This window comes from Perissodus microlepis, chromosome 13, assembly GCF_051167445.1.
Source record: "Perissodus microlepis isolate ML-2025 ecotype Zambia chromosome 13, ASM5116744v1, whole genome shotgun sequence".
NCBI classification, from domain to species: Eukaryota; Metazoa; Chordata; class Actinopteri; order Cichliformes; family Cichlidae; genus Perissodus; species Perissodus microlepis.
In genome coordinates, this window is record NC_140473.1 from 9,591,463 (window position 1) to 9,612,087 (window position 20,625).

General features: G+C 44.4%; 1 protein-coding gene across 2 annotated transcripts in view; it reads left to right on the forward strand.

The window, feature by feature from the left end:
* Nucleotides 1-20,625, forward strand: part of lyst (lysosomal trafficking regulator) — a 62,196-nt gene that overhangs the window by 37,853 nt on the left and 3,718 nt on the right. Inside the window, exons 13-51 of one of the 2 annotated variants that reach the window (XM_084947775.1) lie at nucleotides 315-684; nucleotides 774-930; nucleotides 1,043-1,216; nucleotides 1,308-1,459; nucleotides 2,155-2,345; nucleotides 3,006-3,251; nucleotides 3,878-4,051; nucleotides 4,910-5,059; nucleotides 6,998-7,135; nucleotides 7,216-7,414; nucleotides 7,505-7,633; nucleotides 8,431-9,055; nucleotides 9,646-9,826; nucleotides 10,550-10,719; nucleotides 10,871-11,101; nucleotides 11,300-11,466; nucleotides 12,253-12,405; nucleotides 12,516-12,677; nucleotides 13,032-13,223; nucleotides 13,321-13,532; nucleotides 13,651-13,860; nucleotides 14,130-14,306; nucleotides 14,517-14,593; nucleotides 14,712-14,900; nucleotides 15,091-15,236; nucleotides 15,326-15,422; nucleotides 15,512-15,573; nucleotides 15,740-15,795; nucleotides 15,907-16,059; nucleotides 17,257-17,501; nucleotides 17,733-17,799; nucleotides 17,887-18,043; nucleotides 18,476-18,616; nucleotides 18,712-18,929; nucleotides 19,031-19,258; nucleotides 19,382-19,571; nucleotides 19,656-19,792; nucleotides 19,901-19,999; nucleotides 20,428-20,567. In XM_084947775.1, coding sequence (XP_084803901.1) covers nucleotides 315-684; nucleotides 774-930; nucleotides 1,043-1,216; nucleotides 1,308-1,459; nucleotides 2,155-2,345; nucleotides 3,006-3,251; nucleotides 3,878-4,051; nucleotides 4,910-5,059; nucleotides 6,998-7,135; nucleotides 7,216-7,414; nucleotides 7,505-7,633; nucleotides 8,431-9,055; nucleotides 9,646-9,826; nucleotides 10,550-10,719; nucleotides 10,871-11,101; nucleotides 11,300-11,466; nucleotides 12,253-12,405; nucleotides 12,516-12,677; nucleotides 13,032-13,223; nucleotides 13,321-13,532; nucleotides 13,651-13,860; nucleotides 14,130-14,306; nucleotides 14,517-14,593; nucleotides 14,712-14,900; nucleotides 15,091-15,236; nucleotides 15,326-15,422; nucleotides 15,512-15,573; nucleotides 15,740-15,795; nucleotides 15,907-16,059; nucleotides 17,257-17,501; nucleotides 17,733-17,799; nucleotides 17,887-18,043; nucleotides 18,476-18,616; nucleotides 18,712-18,929; nucleotides 19,031-19,258; nucleotides 19,382-19,571; nucleotides 19,656-19,792; nucleotides 19,901-19,999; nucleotides 20,428-20,567 — 6,962 coding nt within the window. The remainder of the gene's footprint in view (nucleotides 1-314; nucleotides 685-773; nucleotides 931-1,042; nucleotides 1,217-1,307; nucleotides 1,460-2,154; nucleotides 2,346-3,005; nucleotides 3,252-3,877; nucleotides 4,052-4,909; nucleotides 5,060-6,997; nucleotides 7,136-7,215; nucleotides 7,415-7,504; nucleotides 7,634-8,430; nucleotides 9,056-9,645; nucleotides 9,827-10,549; nucleotides 10,720-10,870; nucleotides 11,102-11,299; nucleotides 11,467-12,252; nucleotides 12,406-12,515; nucleotides 12,678-13,031; nucleotides 13,224-13,320; nucleotides 13,533-13,650; nucleotides 13,861-14,129; nucleotides 14,307-14,516; nucleotides 14,594-14,711; nucleotides 14,901-15,090; nucleotides 15,237-15,325; nucleotides 15,423-15,511; nucleotides 15,574-15,739; nucleotides 15,796-15,906; nucleotides 16,060-17,256; nucleotides 17,502-17,732; nucleotides 17,800-17,886; nucleotides 18,044-18,475; nucleotides 18,617-18,711; nucleotides 18,930-19,030; nucleotides 19,259-19,381; nucleotides 19,572-19,655; nucleotides 19,793-19,900; nucleotides 20,000-20,427; nucleotides 20,568-20,625) is intronic. The other variant, XM_084947774.1, reaches the window with a different exon arrangement.

Genomic DNA, 20,625 nt, shown 5'->3' on the forward strand with positions numbered 1-20,625 from the left:
CTGCAGGTTTATTATGGATCACAGTTAAATCAGTTACATTTCTTAGTGTATTAGCTTTTATGGGGGGGCTTGGTTTTGTTTTGGTTTTTTTTTTAAAGGGGACATATCTCTTTATTGGGTGTGTCAGGACACCCGCTGTGAAAATCGGCACGATCAAATATGTGGAGCTACCCATTGTGGCAACCCCTTGTGAATAAGAGAGCAGCTGAAAACAGCTTTAAGTTTAGGGTTACAAAAAAGCCCAGATTTAAGTGTTTTTTGCATCAAATTTAAAACAGTTCCCCTAACTTCACATTTACTTTGTTACCTCCCAGGAGATTTTACTGAAGGGCATCTTACAAATTGTCGAAGCCAACATGAACATCGAACCTCTACACTTTCTGAGTTTTCCGATAATCCTTGGGGCTTCGACTCCGGGAGTGTTTTCCCCCAGCTCCAGACAGAACTGTGCCGCCGGAGAGAAAAGTGTTGGTTTGCTCTGGAAGAGCAAGCTGTCTCCAGGCCGTAGGGAGGGAGAAGCTGAGTACCAACCGAGCCACCTGCGCACCTCTCCCTGGCACATCGCCCCTCTCCACCTGCCCTTAGTTGGACAGAACTGCTGGCCCCATATGGCCAGCGGCTTCAGTACCTCTATGTGGCTGAGGGTGGCCGAGCAGGGAGCGAAGGACGGGGACAAAAACAGGGGTGAGGCAGAACTCCTTTACTAAGAATCCTTTGTGCATGATGCCCATGAACACGAATCGTTTTGACTTTCTCTGATTATTGTTTTCCAGAAGAAAGTAACCCTCCTGCAGCTGAGTTGCACCATGCGTCATCTCAGGCAGGGACAAGATTGCTAGAGGAAGGACTCATTCATATTCTATCCATGGGCTCCAAGGCACTGATGCTTCAAGTGTGGGCAGACTTCTCTACAGGCTCTCTCACTTTTAGGTGAGCTCCAAGGAGTACAGTCTCAAAGTAGTGTCAAAAGAATGAAGTGCTGTTTCTTAAGTATTCAGATTTTCTTGGACTTTAAGTATTCTAATATATTTCTTTTCCTCAGGATTTGTATAGACCCCAACGATGAGATAAAAGCAGGCCTGTTGGCACAGGCAGACTCAGCTGAGGGCCTGTTCAGTGGGGGCCAGTGGCAACACCTTGCCCTCACTTACAGCCAGCAGCCGGAGGGAAAGAAGAACGTCCACGGCCGCGTGGTTGTCTGGGTGTCTGGCATCTGGTGAGGAAAACTGACCGAAATGTAAGCTGTCGTTTGGCTCGCATGGTTTGATAAATAATTAAAATTCGGTCCAAACTGCCATTTTCTGTAGGAAGTGTGAAGTTTCTTTGGATTACACCCTACCCAGAAAGTCCAGTTTATCATCTGACAGCAACAAAACCTTCTGCATGTTGGGCCACTGTGTGCCATCCTCAGAGGAGATGGGAACACGCTGGAACATGGGCACTGTGCTACTCTTCAACGGTAGGGCTCCTGTTAAACTGAACTGAAGATAGTGTCTGTAATATCATACTTAGACATGCGCACTGCAGTCCATTTTAATTGTTTAACTGCCCTCAGTGCTGCTCTCTGGTGGCACATTGATTATCACCTTCACTTTTACAAAGCAGTAGAAACTGTATAAATGCTTTGTGATGCATTTGTATTTTAAAAGCGTATGCAGCTGTAGAAGGCTGCGCGTGGTGTGATGTGTGGCGTGCTGTGGATTCTCAGCATTCTCTCGGGAGGCTTACTGAATACTTCTCTGGTTACCTCTAATTGGCTGTGAAAGCCTTGCATCTAGGCGCTCTCGACCTATGAGCCCAACTGATGTGTTTAGACAAGCTTGGCCTCTCCGCTGTGGTTGGAATTCATTGTGTGTAGCAGGTTCTTCTTCGAAAAGCAGGACTGAAAGTATCAAGAAAAAAAAAGTTGACCAGGATACATCGGGAGTCTTGCATTTTATCAGCTCATGTGTTATTAATTTGCAGCGTATTAGTGGAATCATATAAATCATTAACTCTTTGAGTTCATTCAGGCTTTAGTTTGGATTTCTCACAAATCAATTTTACAGCTTCTGGATTGCACAAACACACAAATGTCAAAGATATTCCTTAAGAGAGAGGATAATCCCTTTTCCTAAGTCAAATAATAATAGATGTTTGCATGCCTCTTCTCAGGGTCTAGAATAGGATCTGAGGAGGCCTTCTATCTGTACACGAGTGGACCAGATCTCACCTCGATCATGCCCTGCAAGTATGGCAAACCCAGTGTAACATTCTCCAAGTTTGTCACCCAGGAAGGTCTGAAGTGTGAGCACGTGAGAGAGATTTTAATGAAGAGCAAGGATGTAGACACAACAACTTTGGTCGTGAGTCTCTCTTTTTTTCTTTTCCTTTTTTTTAACACGAGGCATTAAAACATCAGCCGTGTCACAAAAAGTGTAATTATGAAATGAAGCCAGAAAAAAAAATGTTGCCGTGTTTGTTCATCTCTCACTCAATTCCTGCATGCCCGCCGCCGACCCCTCTACTTATGCAGGGTGATTCAAGTGCTCTGTTAGCGTGGCAAATCCCCCCTATGTCTCATTTATTGTTTCATTTCACGGTGTATGAGTTATGTGCTGTTCCAATTAGCTGTCATTAATGATACTGCATGGTAGGAAGTAATTTGTCCCAAATGGGGAAAAACAACTATTATAGTTAAGCTGCAGTTATTTTAGTCAGACTGAAAATAGTTTTTCTCCCATTAAGTGGGAATTGCTTTGTTGATAATAGCTCATTTTTAGCTAATAGCTAAAAAAAAGAAAAGCCAAGATGATAAGAATAAATGTTTGGCCATTTTTTTGTAACTTACTGTTAAATCTAACAACTCTTGCCCTGGTGTACATTTGTACCCCATTTGAGGACATTTTGGCTCCTTATTTAATTTTTTTTTAAAGTACTTTATATCTAATATCCTAAATCATTACAAGTATCAAGATATTACTTTTTTCCCAAAAAGATAATTGTGTGCGTTGGTTTCTGCACAGGAGAGCCTGGCGGTCGTGTACGCCCCCAGCAGTCCGAGAGTCTACACAATTTATGAGCCTGTAATCAGACTGAAAGGTCAAGCAAAGACTGTGGTTACCCAGCGGCCCTTCAGCTCCAAAGAGGTGCAAAGTGTTTCCCTGGAGTCCAGTGCTCTCAGAGCTTTGCTCCCCACTGAAACCCACGGCCTGCAGAGTGTCCTGCACAAGATCGGAGGAACTGGAACTTTTGTCTTCCTCTTTGCACAGGTGGGATGATTTAACCCTTTCTCACCCAAGTGTCATACAGGCTGCCTGGACTTATTTTGTAATTTTGGCTTTAAAATTGCTACATAATTCTCAGCTTTCAAGAACTATTTGAATTTTCTCTCTAGCCCAAAATAGTTGAGGAGTTACAGTAATGTGAGGCACATATGGTAAAATCTAGAACCTGATTTTTCTGTCTGTGTGCACACAGCAGTATCTCGTGAATGCTTTGTGCTACCGTTATACACCAAATATCTCCATAAAGCTAATTTTCTCTTCTTTCCGAAACCAGTTGGGGTTTCTTTCTGACACAAACTGTAACAGAGTTATGATTATTTAAAGAGACCCAAAATAAGTAAAGGGTTAAATGTGAAGGGCAAAGCCTAAATATAATATGTATGCAGTATGTAGGAGAAAGAAGGCTCTTGAATGACTTTGGAGAATTTTTGTATTTGATTAATCCAGGCCAACTGATGAGGTGCCCATTAGTTCAGTTTCATTCATAAAGAAAGCATTACATTATTTTGTGCTTCTGTGAGATCTCAGTGGCCACAGCAGGCCCTCATGTTCACTCTGTTTTGTTTTTTTCCCCTTTCCCTGCTCGCCTCCTCTGGCACCGTTGTGTCCAGACAGTGGAGCTCAGTGACTGTGAGAAGACCCAGGCTCTGGCCCTGCAAGTGCTGCTGTCGCTGTCCAAATTTAACCAACACCGCATCCACGAAATGGACTGTTACCATGGTTACTCCATGATCCATCAGGTCCTCATCAAGCCCAAATGCATCGTAGGATATCACATGTTGAAAGTGAGTCACACCTTGAACTCTTGTCTTCTGTCCCTGCAGCCTCAGATGATCTGCGCAGTAAAATATATCCTCCATTTATTTTATTTTTGGGGGGTCAGGAATCTGATCTGGCCCGACACACTGGTTCCTCTCTGAGCCGGTGTTGGTGACCCTGCTGTTACTTGACCCTCTGGCTGTGTCTGTAATTGAGCTGTGTGATGGCTCTGGCTGAAATGGATTGTCTGACTTGATGAAACACTGAGCTCCTGCAGAGTAACACAGCAACTCTGATTGCATTTGTCACTTTAGGCTTTCACATCCTGTATTGTATAGCATAGAACTGCACTGATTAGTGCCATTAAATTCCCATGATCATTCCTATATAAAAGGAACACGCTGTGCTGCAGTTGTTGATAGTTTCCATTTGTACCTTTCACTTCATGCTGTAAAAGAAATCTAATTCTGGTACCTTTCTTAAACTGGGGTAGTCACATTGTTAACCTGCATCTCAATGTTTTAACTGAGTGCAAGGCTGCAAGCTTCTGTCTTCTAGTAACACAATGTACCAGAGACATAAAGGACTGCAAGATTTATGACCACTGCAGTGAATCTGGTCACAAATGATATTCTTTGATCGATACAGACAGGGCTGCTCGTGGAGTAAATGGAATTAGTTTTGACTGAGTTGACTGAGTGATAAGCACTCCAAATATTTCATGGAGAATGTATTGATTTTCTTCCTGCTTGAGATTCAGAACTAGAGATTATCAATATGTTGAGGTGTGTTTCTGATGAGAGTGAACGGCGCCCTGTGAGTTATTATCACAGAAACTCTACAGAAGTCGTTGCATTTCTGACGGCCACATTTTTTCTTCCTAGACTTTACTCGATGGGTGTTGCAGTGGACCCATCCTCATCCTCGGAGAAGACGGTCAGTTCCGTTTGGACGCGGAGTCTGTGGCCGTGGTACAGGATTTAAGGCTTCTCTCAGACATTCTGTTGGATTGGAAGATCTGGGCCAAGGCGGAGGTAAAGACTGCATTACAATTAAATGTAACTATGGCACACCGTCTAATTCAATTACATCGTTTTGGTCAGGTCCATCACGTCCAAAAGCAACATCCATGTATTTGCACACATATATTTTCTTAAGAACGGTTTTTATCATTTAGCATTTACATCAAAAAGAAACTGTAACATTACATCAAGTTAAAGTCCATCGCCCTTCGTGCAAGGATATCTGTAATGTAAACATCCAGAAAGCCTCTCTCCTCCTTAATAACAACTCATCATCTCCACTCTCCTCGGTGGTTCAGAAATAAGTAGAGCATAAATAAATAATGTATGATTTTTGAAGGACACTGTGTCTAACAAAGGCAGACAAAACATGACAAACTAAGCAGGTGAAGATGAGCAATCACACATTCATTACTGTGAGGATACTTCAAATGAGCTGCATTTCTAATGAAGTTTGTTCAAGATCTAATCATTCATTTTCTCATCACACCTGAAGGTACAGTTGTAAAGAAAAGAAGGACAGTTGTTTTTTTTCTGAATGACTTTTGTGAATCTCAGCGTTTCTGGTTTTCTCAGGGTCTGTTCATTTATTTATTTATTGTTATTGATATCCACTCCTGAACAGACAGAAAGCTTAAAACATTATCAGCTAAATGATGAGCTTCTTAGAAATTCATACATTAACTCTAGTGGCCATAGTCACTGATTTTTAGGGATGGGTATTGATAAGATTTTCACGATTCAGATTCCATTTTCGATTCTGTTTAACGATTCGATTCTTTATCGATTCTCTTATCGATTCTTTTTAAAAAGGAGAACACTAAGGTCGATTAGCTTAGAACTTTGTTTTATATCTTCTCTTTGAACAAGATAGAAATTTAGGAGTAACATGGCCTTACAAACCCAACAGTGAGATCTTAAGAGATCCAGCCTACGGCTCTTCAATGGGGTGTCACAGGGTCCCCGGGGAAAAAAATTGTAAATGTAAAATAAATATAACATAAATTATTCTGTAGCAATTACACAAGAATATCCAGTAATGTCCCTGCCTACAATTAAACACATTCGCTTACCGAAAATCGGGGCATCTGCTGTGGCAAATGGGTGCAAGCCTTTTACCATAAACTTAGTCACTGCTCGGTGACATTCGCCTATCCTGGCCTGAAAGGAGACGCTACTGGTAGACTGCAGCGGGAACTGCCAGCGAGCGCCAGCCTGACTCTGTCTGTCTCTCTCATCATGGCCACCTAAATGCACAGTAATGGCAGGTTTTGTAATAAGGCAGATCGCGCTAACATAATATGCACTGTTAGTTGATTATTTACCTGCCGCATTAACAGGAGAGGACGTGCAAACGTTACCGCTGCTGCTGGGTTGAGATTCACGAGTCCGGAGCGGAATTAAAATCACAACATTCATTTAAGGTCATCGCGTGTTTTGTGAGCAAATGCTTTTGCATATTCGTAGTGTTTCCTCCCTTAAATTAAATATCTACTTTGCAAGTATTGCAAGTTGCCCTGTTGTCATTGGTTCTCGTAAAGTATAATCAAACTTTTGGGCGTTTGTGCCGCTTAGGCGCCGTGTTCCCTACCAGGTAAATGACGCTCCGCAACGTGGTGACGTCATTCGGGGCGACTGGAATCGATAAGGGAATCGTTTGCAAAAATGGCAAACAATTCCAAGGAATTGAAACAGTGGGAACCGGTTCTCAACAAAAACCGGTTTTCGATACCCATCCCTACCCACAAAATCCCCACGGCCTCTGAAGCATTTTAAGGTTTTATCTTCTGGTGAATCAAATGTTTTGGGAGGAAGCATCAGTTAGTGGTTATTCCTGCAGTTTTTGTGCTGCAGACAACATTTTTTAAAGTCAAAGAGTCCGTAATGATTCTTTCCAGAACTGTTTTACTGTCTCAGCCGTCATATGGTGTCATTTACTGTTTGTGTCAGTGCGGAGTGTGGGAGACGCTGCTCGCTGCCTTAGAGATCCTCATCAGGGTTCACCACCCTCATCAGGTCTTTAACATCCGTCAGTTCCTCAAGGCTGAAGTAGTGCATCGCTTCCTGCTCACCTGTCAGGTATTACAGGTAGGTCGCTGCCACAGAGCTGCTTCACATTGCCTTCCCTCTTCCTTCCTTTTTATTTTAAATATCGTGTTTGTTTTAAGGAACATCGGGATGAGCATCTCACAGCGATCCCGCAGGAGGTGTCTTTGTCATTCATCAAAATCATCCAGGAAGTCCTCGGGTCTCCTCCGGACATGGATCTGCTAAAACTGATCTATAACTTCCTGATGGCAGTGCACCCACCTACCAACACCTACGTCTGCCACACTCCATCCACCTTCTACTTCTCACTGCATATAGGTGAGGAAGCGGTTGCAGCTGAGCGCACCGGCTCCATATCAAAGATCCATTAATCTAATGCGCCATGTTCCTTTGATGTTTCTCTGTCAGATGGGAAGCTGTACCAGGAGAAGGTGCAGTCCATTATGTACCTAAGACACTCCAACAGCGGAGGAAAGTCTGCCAGCAGCTCTGTGGTGTCACTCTCCCCGACTGCTTTCGCCGATGCTCCTCATGACGGTACAGCTGCTCCAACTAAACACCAACCTTAATGCACTCCCAGTACTCTAACACAGCAGATAATTAAATACAGACCTCAGGTTGTTGCTTTGAATGATATTATGAATTGAAAGCTCAGCAGTGCTTTTATGAGAGTATGTGCCTCTAACAAAGGAAATTTGTTTAACATGTTTAGTGCTGTATCAGCCTGATTTATGTTGGGGTTTTTCCCCCTCACTCTGTGATGAATTGGTCTCAAAAGTTTTATTTTAAGAACTTATTGTAAACATCATTACTTGTGGGAAAAAGCTGATGTATGAGCATTAGGTCATTATAATTCTCCCTCCCATCTTCCTCTGCTTTTAGCTTTTAAAAAGACTTGAAATAACCTCAGCTTGATGTAAGTCTATTAGAGCCTCTCTTTGTAATACTTTGTGGTATAAATACAACATATCTAATTACCATATCGTTTTACCTCTTTTGACTGAGCATTTATTATTCCTGGTTTTACTTTAAGAGCCCCATTTTGCAATCACGGTGTTTCTTTTTGATTTATATTTTATTTTAGTTAAACTTTAGCAAGCACATGAGTAAATCCTACAATACTTTGTGATCAACTCAGCTATAAGGGGATAGATTTAATTTCCTAGTCCTGTTTAAACAAGGACGCATTATGTTGTTCGCCGCAGCCCGCTGGTCTCTGAGTATTTGTATTTGCACTTTAAGTGTTGTATACTATGCGTGCATACAAATAAGATGCTCTGCAGCCTTTAATTGAAGCATTTGCAAATACTCAATGAGTCTCTTGTGTTTTCCAGGCCATCTCCATGCTTCTTCCGTTGATCATGGAGGTGATGATCAGTCATTACGTGCCCCTAGTCTGGGGCCGTCTCCGTACTCTTCGCCTCTGCTGACGCCTCGGCTCGGACGCAGTAGCTCAAACGAGGCAGCCGAAGGTGACGGGGCGTCCCTCGCCACTCATCAGGCTCTCGGAAGCACAGAGACGCTCAAAAAGGGCGGAGGTGATGAGCAGCTCCTCAGCAGCTGTGAGTCTGCCAAGACGATATGTGAGGACAAAGACGCGAGCGAGGGAGCAACCCCGCGCACACCATCCATCAGTGTGGAGGAGGAGCGGGATGAGGCAGCAGAGGTCGACAGCCTGGCAGACGGGAGCGTTGGGGTGGCAGAGTCCGAGGACAGGTTCGAGTGGGTCATGGACGAGGCACCACGCCGACCTGACAGCCTGAAAGGCATCCCGTCCTTCCAGAGGAGCCACAGCAATCTTGCTAGTCTGGGTCTGGCCTTCCCAGCCACAAATGGCTCGCTGACAATCAGCCGGTGGCCCACAGCTGCTGACCGGAGCTCCATGCCTGAAGACTGGGAAAGTTACACCTACTCTCCTGGTTATGAGAGGGCTCACAGCAAGACTGAGTCCAATGACAGGTATGTAGTTCTCTTTAACATGGCAGCTTGATATACTGTGAATGAATAAATAAATAAAAAACACTCGGGATGTTTTAAGCGCTCATTATCATAAGTAATTATGTTTATGCAGCCCATAACAAACTGTGGCCAAGCTGCAGTGAGCAACAGTTTATCTAAATCCACGTGCACGTGGGTTTAGCCCTGAATGTATCACCAGAAACGTCTCACATCTGATAATGACCAGAGTCGGGATTTGCATAATCTTCATAAAGCATTTGCTCAGAGTAATAATCCCCAGCCAACTATGACAACGATTTGTACTTCCGTGATAGATTCAGCTTATTCCTCCTTGTCAGCTGCTAACTTAAGCTTATATTTTGTTTTGTTTTTTTTAATTGAAGGATCTTTGGGATTTTTCTGTCACTGAGTGTCAGTGCAGGCACAGCGTGGGTTGCGAGCAATGCTGAAATGCTACTATGATGCTAATTTCGGTTTATGGATGTAACATATATTAAATTCAACACTCTGTCTGTACTTGACTTTCTTAGTGTTATTTGGTTGGTGTAGCCGTTCATGTGCAGTAACATTCGTCTTGGTGTGTTTCTTAGGTCCAGCACAGAGGATTGCCTGGTACTGATCTGCTGTGGGCTCTATGATCTTCTGAGGGGCATCTTGCTGCTGTTGCCTGACCTCATGCTTGAGGAGGTGATGGACAAACTCATCCAGCCAGAGGCCCTCATCGTCCTGGTCAATCACTCATCACCGCTCATCCAGCAAGGAGTCATGAAGGTTGGTTTCTCCTTAGAGAGTCTGATGTACTGTAAAGCAGAGGGGGGTCTGATTCTGCACCAGGAGTTCATTTTCATCCCAGTGTCTTCTGCAAAATACTGTTACGGGCTGTAGGATGTGTGAGCTCATTGCCATTCCAACAAGCTGTATTTACACATTAGTTTTGTATTTTATGCTTTGCAGCAAGCACTTTTTTCCCCCTAGATACCTCACACTGAGCTTTTAGAAAGCTGGGAACAGCTTGGACAGGCTGAACACTACTTTTTTCCTTAATGCTTACAAATCCCACCAAAACTCCAAATCACAAATGTGTCACTGAATAGCCTTTTGTTTTACTTTTGTGTATTTTTAAGAATTTTATAAACTAGGTGGTTATTGCAGCTAAAAGGTTTGTACACTGAAACATCACTACACATTTTCTTTTGTTAATCATAAATTACTTGTAAATAGTGGCTCTTTGGAAAAACCTTGCATTCAGCCCACTATATTTTCCAACAATTAATCCAAAAATTTTTGTGCATAACCCTCCTAAATGCCAACACACATGTGGTTCCTGTGGAGCATAGGGGCAGTGCTACAACCCAATTGTCAGAGGTGAAAGGGTGCAACAGCTGTTAATAAAACAAACAGGAGGATTGTCGTAATACCACGGATGTCTGTATGAGGCTGGCACTGTACTCCTCTGTACTGACAGGCGTAATTTATTCTGCTTCTCCCACCCAGCTGCTGGACGCCTATTTCACCAGAGCTCTTAAGGAGCAAAAGGAGAAGTTTCTGAAGAATCACGGTTTCTCACTACTGGCCAACCAACTATACATCCACCAAGGCAGCCAGGGGCTCCTTGAATGCTTCTTGGAGATGCTGTTTGGACGGCCGGTGGGCCTGGAGGAAGAGTGAGTCCAGGGACAATACATAGCATCCACTGCACCACAGGCGCATGATTGCACATTAATATGTATAGAATTGTCTGCCGTATGAATAATGTTGGATGCAAACATATTCTTCATGTTGTGCCACATTGTTCTTTCTCGTGTTTCTCTTTAGTCTGGACCTGGAGGAAATGGAAAATCTCTCACCCTTCAGGAAGCGCTGTATCATCCCAGTGTTGGGTCTTATTGAGAACTCTCTGTATGAGAACTCTTTGGTGCACAACATCCTGTGTATGCTCCTGCAGCTCATCAATGCCTGCCCCAAGCTGGCAGACATCCTGCTAGACCACGGACTGCTCTACGTGCTCTTTAACACCCTGTCTACCCTCAATGGCATGGAGAACGGGTACGACTGCCAGAACAGGGAATGATTCATTCAGACACCTCCACGGGTTCATAGCACGTTTGTGTTGAACCTTTGAGCCAAGAATTAAATCAATAAGAGAATTTAATCCTCTTATTGTTGGTTGATCTGGCACATGTGAGTGGTAGACTGACTTCCTGTGCTTCATATTTTCTTGTTTTCCTTGTCCTCCCTCTGTAGTATTCCCCTGAATGACTACAAACTCCTGGTGTGTGACATCCAGCAGATGCTTGTAGCTGTGACTATTCACTCCTGCAGCTCCTCTGGGTCCCAGTACTTCCGCATCATCGAAGACCTCATTACCTTACTGGGTTTCATGCAGACCAGCAAGATGCGTCGCACACAAGGTGAGAACCGGATTTCGATACACATGCAAAACACATCAGTCTTGTCACCTCCCATGCTCTGCAATCGTGGATGATATCAAGCTGTCAAGCTTGGCTACAGAAACAAATAGGGCTGTCACTTTATTATCTCCATCTGCAGAGTGGAAACTCATTTGAGAAATATCTCCCATTTTCATCTTCCCACCAAATGTTTTTCTCTCATTTTTCCCTTTATTTGCTCTCTGAAAAATATCTCTCCCTCCTCTTCCCCATTAGCACTTATTTCCTCGCTATATTTATGATCTGATATTATCATTCTGTGATCACAGAAGCATTAGAATGGCATTATGAGTGTGTATCTTTTTATTTTTGGTTGTTTTTCATTTCAGATATTATATTCAAATGTTCAGATGTATTATTAACATTATGGGGCTCTGTGAAAAAAAAACATTTTGTATTGTTGTTCTCAACTTCTCATAATTGTTCCAAGTCTTAATTGTACAGCACTTTGCAGTTTGCTTATTTCAACTTAATGACTGTGTCCTTGTTAGTGAGGCGTGTGTGTTCATCACTAGTGTAATCAACACCATTAAATGCCGCATGAGGCTACCTGTGCTGCTCTGTTTGCAAGTCCTGTTGCCATTAATTTTAGTGTTGTCAGTATCAAAGAGCAGTAATTAATTGTAAAATTGACTAACCTGTCAGTTGACAGACTGACTCAGTTGTCTGTAGCATGAAGAGCGTGACCTCGAGTCACTCATCAGAAGCAGGTTGGCTCTAACATGACACAAATCTTTCTTTTCCCAGAGATGGCTGTGGCTTTGCAGTTCCGTGTCCTTCAGTCGGCGATTGAGTTTATAAAAACGACCGCCAACCAGGAACCTCAGAAACTGAGCACTTCTGTTAACGCTCCAAGCTCTCCGCATCACGCCATCTATCAGAAACGCAAGAGCATCGCCGGTGAGTGTCTCAAACTGGCTCTGGCACTGTAGAAAGCTGCAGTCTGCTTCTGTGCTGCTGGAGGTAGAAATGTGTCTGTTTATTGATCGTCTCCTCATCCTGATCTGAAGGTTCCATTGCCATCAAAGACTCCATTATCCCCCGCATCCCCAGGCAGCACTACTGCTCCTACGGCCAGATCCCCTTGTCCCCTCCATTCAGCTTCCTGTCCCAGGACTCCCCCCTCCCTTCCCCCACTGGAGCTCCATCGTACATGCTCCACTGTGATGCAGGTAGCTGGGACTGCAGTCCACAGCGGAAAACATCCTCCCTGTCAAGGGGCATGTTTCCCTCTCATGCAGTGAACTCACCCTGTCCCCAGGACCTCACCTTGGGGGTTAATTTGCCCAGTACCCCAGTGTGTTACTGGTGCCTCCTCTGTGTGCGTGTGTGAGTGTGTGAGAGATCAAATGCTTAACGACGTCAGTGTTAAGCATTCCAGCACAGATGACAATTTGATTAGTGAATCCTAATAATTTTCTCTTTACCAAAAACACGTGTGCTTATCCTTTCTGAAAACTGGCTAATTATCCCAGACTACCAATTTTATAACCACATTCGAGCACTTATCAAAATTGTTCTTGTAGGTCGGCGCCGGTTCTCTCTGGCCCAGACTGACTCTCTGCTGATGCGAATGCGCTCTGTAGCCAGCGACGAGCTCAACCAAATGATGCAGAGGAGGATGAGCCAGGAAAACCCCATCCGTGCCAGTGAGACCGAGTTTGTCCAGCGGCTGCAGAGGCTTGTGGTTCTTGCCGTCAACAGACTCATTTACCACGGTACACAGCCTGGTGTTTCTTTGAATGATCTGGTCTAAACCCTTTATGAACACTGCACGCTAATCCTGCTTCTGTTTTTTTGTTTTCCTTATTTTAGATGTGAGTCAAGATTTATTTGATCTGTTGAATATCCCAGAGTGCACAGACCAACAGCTTTTCACACCAGATCCAGCTGATCAACCGCACGAAGATGGTGGCTCTGCTTCTGTCCCGCACTCTCCAACTCTCTTCACTCTACCACCTGCGAGCAAGAAGAGCTTCCAGAAGGACATCCTCCAGCTCATGATGGACGGGATCAAAGTCAGCCTGGTACGACAGCAGTCCAGTTGAAGCTTTTTCATGCTTTAGAAGCTCTTATTTGTAAATCTCTACTCTGAGCGTTGTAGCGTTTGATGGCTAACCTAGTGTTGCTACTGTGTATCCGTAGGGAAGCACAGGTCGTGGCGGAGCCCCGCATCAGCAGTGGCGAAGGATCCTGTGGTCCTGTCGGGACACTTTTCGGGTCCAAATTGGCCGTTTGCTGGTGCACACTCTCAGCCCTGCACTTCCTCTATCAGACAGGAAGGAGGCACTTCAGTTTGTGTTTGATCCCAAACATTTGGATATCCTCAAGGAGAGTCTCAGCCCTGGACTAGAGGTGAATGTGATTTCTCATGTTAACTCCCATGAATTAGACCCTAAAGTGAGATATTTCTGTTCATTTTAATCTATATAATGAGAGAAATTGCAGATTAGGTACAGAAAAAAACTCTCTTTAGCTTTAAAAGTTCAAAAATTGGTGTCTTTCCCTGTTCATCCCACTGCCAGACTTTACTGAAAGCTAGATAAAGCTCGGCTCCAATAGCCAGTGTCTGTGACTTACTTCAGGCACAAATAAACTAAAATCTGCACTTTCTTTTCTCTCAGCACGGACCAAAGTTGTCGCTGTACCTGTACGAGATGCTGCACGATCACAAGGATAACCTCACCAAAGAAGAGCAGAGCGCCGTGGGTGTATTCATGACCTCTCTCAAGCTTTGCGGTCATCGCTGCATCCCACCCAATGCTCCGCACAAACAAGACTTGCTCAAGGCCATAAAAGAGGTACGTCCTACACGGTCATTGTCAAAGAGTCATTGTTAAAGGAAAGGGCAGCAGCTTCCAGGCTGTTTTAGTCTGACCTAATTCACCTGTTCCCTTCAGCTGTATGAAATATATTAACTTTAGCGCAAGCAAAAGTCTGTCTTTGATAAATGCTAAGCACAGCCTGTCAGGTTTTCTTATTATTCAGATAAATTTGTTTACCTGCAACAGGAAAAATTCAAGTATGAAGCAGAAGAGAAAACAAGTAAAGTGGCATGGGAAAAGAAAATGGCAAATGCTCAGAGGAAGTGAGTATAATTCTTTTCTTTCTTTTTTCTGTTGTTAACAGTTCTATTGTAAACAGACAGAATCATATGTTAGTTTGTTTTATTTCGTTCGCTCACTCTTTTTATTTTTCCTCTGCAGTCTTATCCAGAGGCTGGATGGAAAGTCAAAGGATATATCCAAGATTGCAGCCGATATCACTCAGACTGTGTCCCTCCGGCAAGGCATGGAGAGAAAGAAAGTCATCCAGCACATCAGGGGCCTCTACAAGACCGACCTGAGTGCCAGCCGCCACTGGCAGGAGCTGGTGCAGCAGCTCACACACGACCGGTAGGAGTTGTTCATGATCTACATTATTGCTCATGTCATCCTCGCTGTGGCTGCTTGTTTGTTGGTTTTGGTTAAAGTGCGAATAAAACAAATCAAATACTTCCCTTTCAGACCTGCAAAGCTTTCTTTTGTACTGATGTAAGTTTTGAGTGTGCTGTTTTAGTTTCTTTATTTTTTTTTTTTCCACCAGTGCGGTTTGGTACGATCCCACATCCTACCCAACTTCCTGGCAGCTGGACCCCACCGAAGGGCCGAACCGTGAGCGACGGCGGCTACAGAGATGCTACCTCACCATCCCCAACAAATACCTGCTCAAAGACAGACGCAAGCCTGAAGGTGGGGGGAAAAATGCTCTTTGGCTAAATTTTGTGTCGCACTGGTGTCTCCCAAATCTCATATTTCTTTCTTCTTTTTTTTTTTTATAGAAACTGTAAAGCCACCGCTGTCCTTCCTGTTTGAGGATAAGACTCACTCCTCCTTCTCCTCCACTGTTAAAGACAAAGCCACCAGTGAATCCATCAGGTATAACATCCTGCTTCTTTCTTCCTGTAACCCTTTAAGTGAACATGTCATGTCAGGTTGTAAGAAAAACGTCATTCTTTTGTCCGTAGGTTCACCAGACGTTGCATCAGCGTTGCCCCTTCCAGAGAAACAGCAGGGGAGCTTCTTCTGGGTAAGACACCGGCCACTGTTTACACAGAGCTCCATAATCTGCTCTCTCTGAGGCACCGCGGAGTATTGCTCCTCCATCACACACAAGCATTTGCTATTTATCCAGTAAAGGAAGCGTTTTTTTTGTCTTGCGTTCAAATCTCACTCTCACCTGTGCTGTCTCACAGGAAAGTGTGGGATGTACTTTGTGGAGGACAACGCTGCTGACGCTCATGACAACCAGGTAAAGCCAGAGCACCGTTCAGGCGTGTTCCCTGCCAGAGGAATGACAATAATTTCTGCAATAATTTCCGCCTGGCTACTCAACACCGAACACGTTTGTGTGTCTGAGCAGAGCCTGCACGGGGAGACCGAGGCACCTTCTTTCTCCTGGACGTACGAGGAGATCAAGGAGGTGCACAAGCGATGGTGGCAGCTCAGAGACAACGCTGTGGAGATATTCCTCACCAACGGCAGGACGCTGCTGTTGGCCTTTGACAACTCCAAGGTGAGTGGAGTCAGAGGGGCTTTTAAATAAAAGACACTGGATCGTTTGTGGAAGGTTTGGTTAATGCTCATGATTAATAAACAGTAGATCTTGTAAGTTGTTTACTTTAGCTGTTCAACATAACTATTGCAGAGCGCTGACTGGACTAGACTACCCAGCAGATTACAGGAGGAAATATTCCAGTCTGTGTTTTATCTGAGTATAAAACGTAACCACACAGGATGGACTGTGATTAAAAATGATCAAACAAAGAAGCATAGTGATGGTCAAAGAGAAAGATTGGACAAAATCACAGTTTCAGTGGGAGTTAATTGTTGAATTGCCTTTTTGGTATTCTGCTCTTGAAACCTCTGGCTCTGTAGTGCTCCGTGCGAGAAATCGATCTTGACAATAAGCCATGATAATAAGATTCAGTACCATCGCACTCTGCTGTGAAAATATATCGTTATTTTGCAGTGGCTTAAAGCGATACACTGAGAGAAAGTTACATGGTCTGGCAGATGGCTTATTGCTCATGCTTTTAATTCAGAAAAATCAAAGGGCGTGCAGAGCTACTGAGCACACGAAAGCCAAACAGATAATGTGTCTTCCGATTGTTTGCAGACTTCTGAAAACCTTTCTCTCAATAAGGCAGGAAGAAAGGTTTTCCATTTTTCCTTTGTATTTATTTCAAGCTCAGGAGGATATGGAATTTTTAAAGTGTAAATGTTTGCATGCTTGACCTAATGTGATGTCGGTGGATCGGGATTATAGTCAGGAGATCATCATAATTCAACATCATTACGATAATATAAGCCTCACAGAGCCACTAATGGTTTGAAGCATTCATGTTCAACTAAACCTTATTATATGGCTAATAATTATTGATGGCTGATATAAGTACTTTTTAAAAAATAAATATATTTCGTTTACATTTAAAATAAGCTTCTTAATAGTCAAATTAATCTTTTTAATTGTAAAGATCGTTATGTTCTATCATAGTTGTTGCAGAATCTGAGGCTTGGTTTGCTGGAGAAGCTTTAGAATGAATGAAACTAAAACTAAAGAGTAATTTAATTGTTTCATGTGGATTAGCCATTAAATTTTTTTTAATTAAAGTTCATCTTTCATGTTACATTTGCAAGTTAGCACCATGTTTCAGTCAAGTCTCAAACTACCTCTGGAAATGATCTCGTGGTGTCTCTGCTCTGGCCTCAGTTCCGAGATGACGTCTACCACAACATACTGACCTCCGATCTTCCCAACCTGCTGGAGCACGGAAACATCACGGCGCTCACGCAGCTTTGGGGCTCGGGTCAGATCTCCAACTTCGAGTACCTCACGCATCTCAACAAGCACGCCGGCCGCTCCTTCAACGACCTCATGCAGTACCCGGTGTTCCCCTTTATCCTGCGAGATTACACCAACGAGACTCTCGACCTGCAGGACCCAAACATCTACAGGTCCGTGCTGGATGACGAATCTTTTCCCGAGTTGACATTGACACAAAAGCTAATTTAAAGCTTCCCGTTTAAAGCTTTTCTATTAAAGTATTATGAATCCAGACAAACATTGAACTGTTGTTATATTTTTTGAGAAAAACTGAAAGGGAACTGGCGTCTCTTTGAAGTCATCGCTTCTGTCGCTGATGATGTCATCGCTCAATAATTGTTTGCTTTCGTATTTTAACGCAGGAACTTGAGCAAACCCATCGCCGTCCAGTCCAAAGAGAAAGAGGATCGCTACGTGGATAATTACAGGGTAAGTCCTCGTGTCTGTTTCAACACGTGCTACTGGAGCATTTTGCATATTCTATAAATAAAACACACTGACGTGTTCCTCGTGCAGTACCTGGAGGAGGAGTACAAGAAGGGCATCCGTGAGGACGACCCCATGCCTCCCGTCCAGCCTTACCACTACGGCTCCCACTACTCCAACAGCGGCACTGTGCTGCACTTCCTGGTTCGAATGCCTCCTTTCACAAAGATGTTTCTCGCCTATCAGGGTAAGTCACAACATTAAGCCTCCTTCAGAATACAAGAAGAAAATCCTATGGTTATGGTTAATTGCTTTGGGCCTCTAATAAATGAATGATGCTATACTTATACTGACCAAACAGTATGTTTTGTTTTTTTTATGTGAAGCCTGAATCTGGCACGGTGCTCTCAGATCTAACATAGGATTGCAGTGTCTGTGTTATTGCTTCATGAAAGCCTGCTTCATCTTTACACTCTTCTCTGATCAGCTCCTCACCCTTCCCCTTCCTCGCTTCTTTCTCTTTCTTTGGTGTTAATTTATTTTGCATTCATCTGATCCTCCGAGGCATCTTTTTATGTGATTTGTAAATGTATTCAGCGAGCGTGGTGTTTAAGGTCATGAAAGATGTTTTCAATCAGTGAGTCGAATTTGTAATTAGACTGTCTCCGGCCTTAATCAGACCAGAGCTTTGATATCCCGGACCGGACGTTTCACTCCATGAACACTACGTGGCGTCTGTCCTCTTACGAGTCAATGACTGACGTCAAAGAGCTCATCCCAGAGTTTTTCTACCTCCCAGAATTCCTGGTTAACAGAGAAGGTAATTAGTTTTCCTTTCCTATTTTTAGCTTTTGTGCGTTCATCTTTCATCTTCTCAGAATTTCCTCTTTTTTTGTTTTTTCTTTGCCTGGATAGGTTTTGATTTCGGGGTTCGTCAGAATGGCGAGAGGGTGAATCATGTGAATTTACCGCTGTGGGCTCGCAACGACCCACGTCTGTTCATCCTCATCCACCGACAAGCACTAGAGTCTGATCAGGTCTCCCAGACGCTGTGTCAGTGGATCGATCTGGTGTTCGGGCTCAAGCAGAAAGGCAAAGCAGCGGTCCAGGCCATCAATGTCTTCCACCCAGCTGTACGTAGCTGCTGACTCTCGCATTTCCTCGACGTTAGTGTAAAAAAAATAAATAATAAACCTTTGTCGCTCAGACACCAGTTTCATGTCACTCTTTACAGACCTATTTTGGCATGGATGTTTCGGCTGTAGAAGATCCTGTTCAACGACGGGCCCTGGAGACGATGATCAAGACATACGGACAGACGCCCAGGCAGCTCTTTAACACCTCTCACATCAGCAGGACAAGCACCAAACTCATGGAGGGGGAGCTGCCAGCAGCCATGGGCCTCCTGGTCCAGCTGGCCTTCAGAGAAAGCAGAGAACCAGCCAAGGAAATAGTCTGCCCGGTAATCAACTCTGTGGTGTTTGTGACTCTGGCAGCCTGCTGTGCGCTGAGCAAGACATGACTTAATTCACCACCCGTGAAATGATCTGCTCCTCACCTAGCAATTTTCTCTTCCTCTCCCCAGAGTCCGCTGCCGTGGATCAAAGGTCTGAAGTGGGGCGAGTATGTGGGCTCACCTTCCGCTCCGGACCCAGTGGTGTGTTTCAGTCAGCCGCACGGGGAGAGGTTCGGATCCCTGCTGGCTCTGCCGACGCGAGCCATCTGCGGCCTCTCCAGCAAGTTCTGCCTCATGATGATTTACAGCAAGGAGCAGGGTAGGAAGCCCAAAGACTCATTCCAGAAAGTATTGCACAAGTGCCCCGCTGACTCGCATTAAATTTTTCTTCTCTGCTCTGCAGGTGTGCGGAGCATGCACAGCACAGACATCCAGTGGTCAGCCATCTTAAGCTGGGGCTACGCGGACAACATATTGAGGCTGAAGAGCAAGCAGAGCGAGCCACCTATCAACTTCATTCAGTGTTCACAGCTTCACCAGGTACGCATCAGTTTATGCTTCGACAAATCCTGACCACCTGTTATATAAGAGTTATCTGGCTTTTGGTGTGCGCTCCTCCATCCAACCGTCCGTCTCCCTCTCCTCCAGGTGACCAGCTGCGCCTGGGTGCCCGATGGCTGCCAGCTATTTACGGGTAGCAAGTGCGGAGTCATCACCGCCTACAGCAACCGCTTCACCAGCACCACGGTGCGTTTCCATGGCAACGTCCCCCTCTAACCTTCCGCCTGCACACGAACACCCAAACCGCCCACCCACCGCCGATTACACCCCCACCCCACCCCGTCCTCTTCTTTAGGCAGCCTCACCATGCTCAAACGCTCAGCTTCATTAGTCACATCACAGCTGCCCTTGAAACACATTTCCACCGAGCCCATAAGTGGGATTAGAGGTCTCAGAGTTCAGTCATCAGAGAAGCTTTCAGACCTCGTCAGTCCCCACCAGTAGACATGTGGATTTGCCATTTTTCTGGACTTCCAGCAACTACCGAGAGGCAATTTGACTTTAATTAATGGAGATTTTTAGGAAAAAGCAAGACACAATATATAAGAGTCACAGATACATTTAGATCTGTATTTCTTCTGTGTGTGGTCTCTAACATGTATTTCCCTCCATAGCCATCAGAGATGGAGGTGGAATCTCAGGTTCACCTGTACGGGCACACGGGCGAAGTCACCAGCCTGTTTGTCTGCAAACCTTACAGCATCCTCATCAGTGTGAGCAATGATGGCACCTGCATCCTCTGGGACCTGAACAGGTCAGTGTGTGTGACAGGTTTTTATGTTTTGGTTTTTTTAAAGAAGAAGAAACTGCAT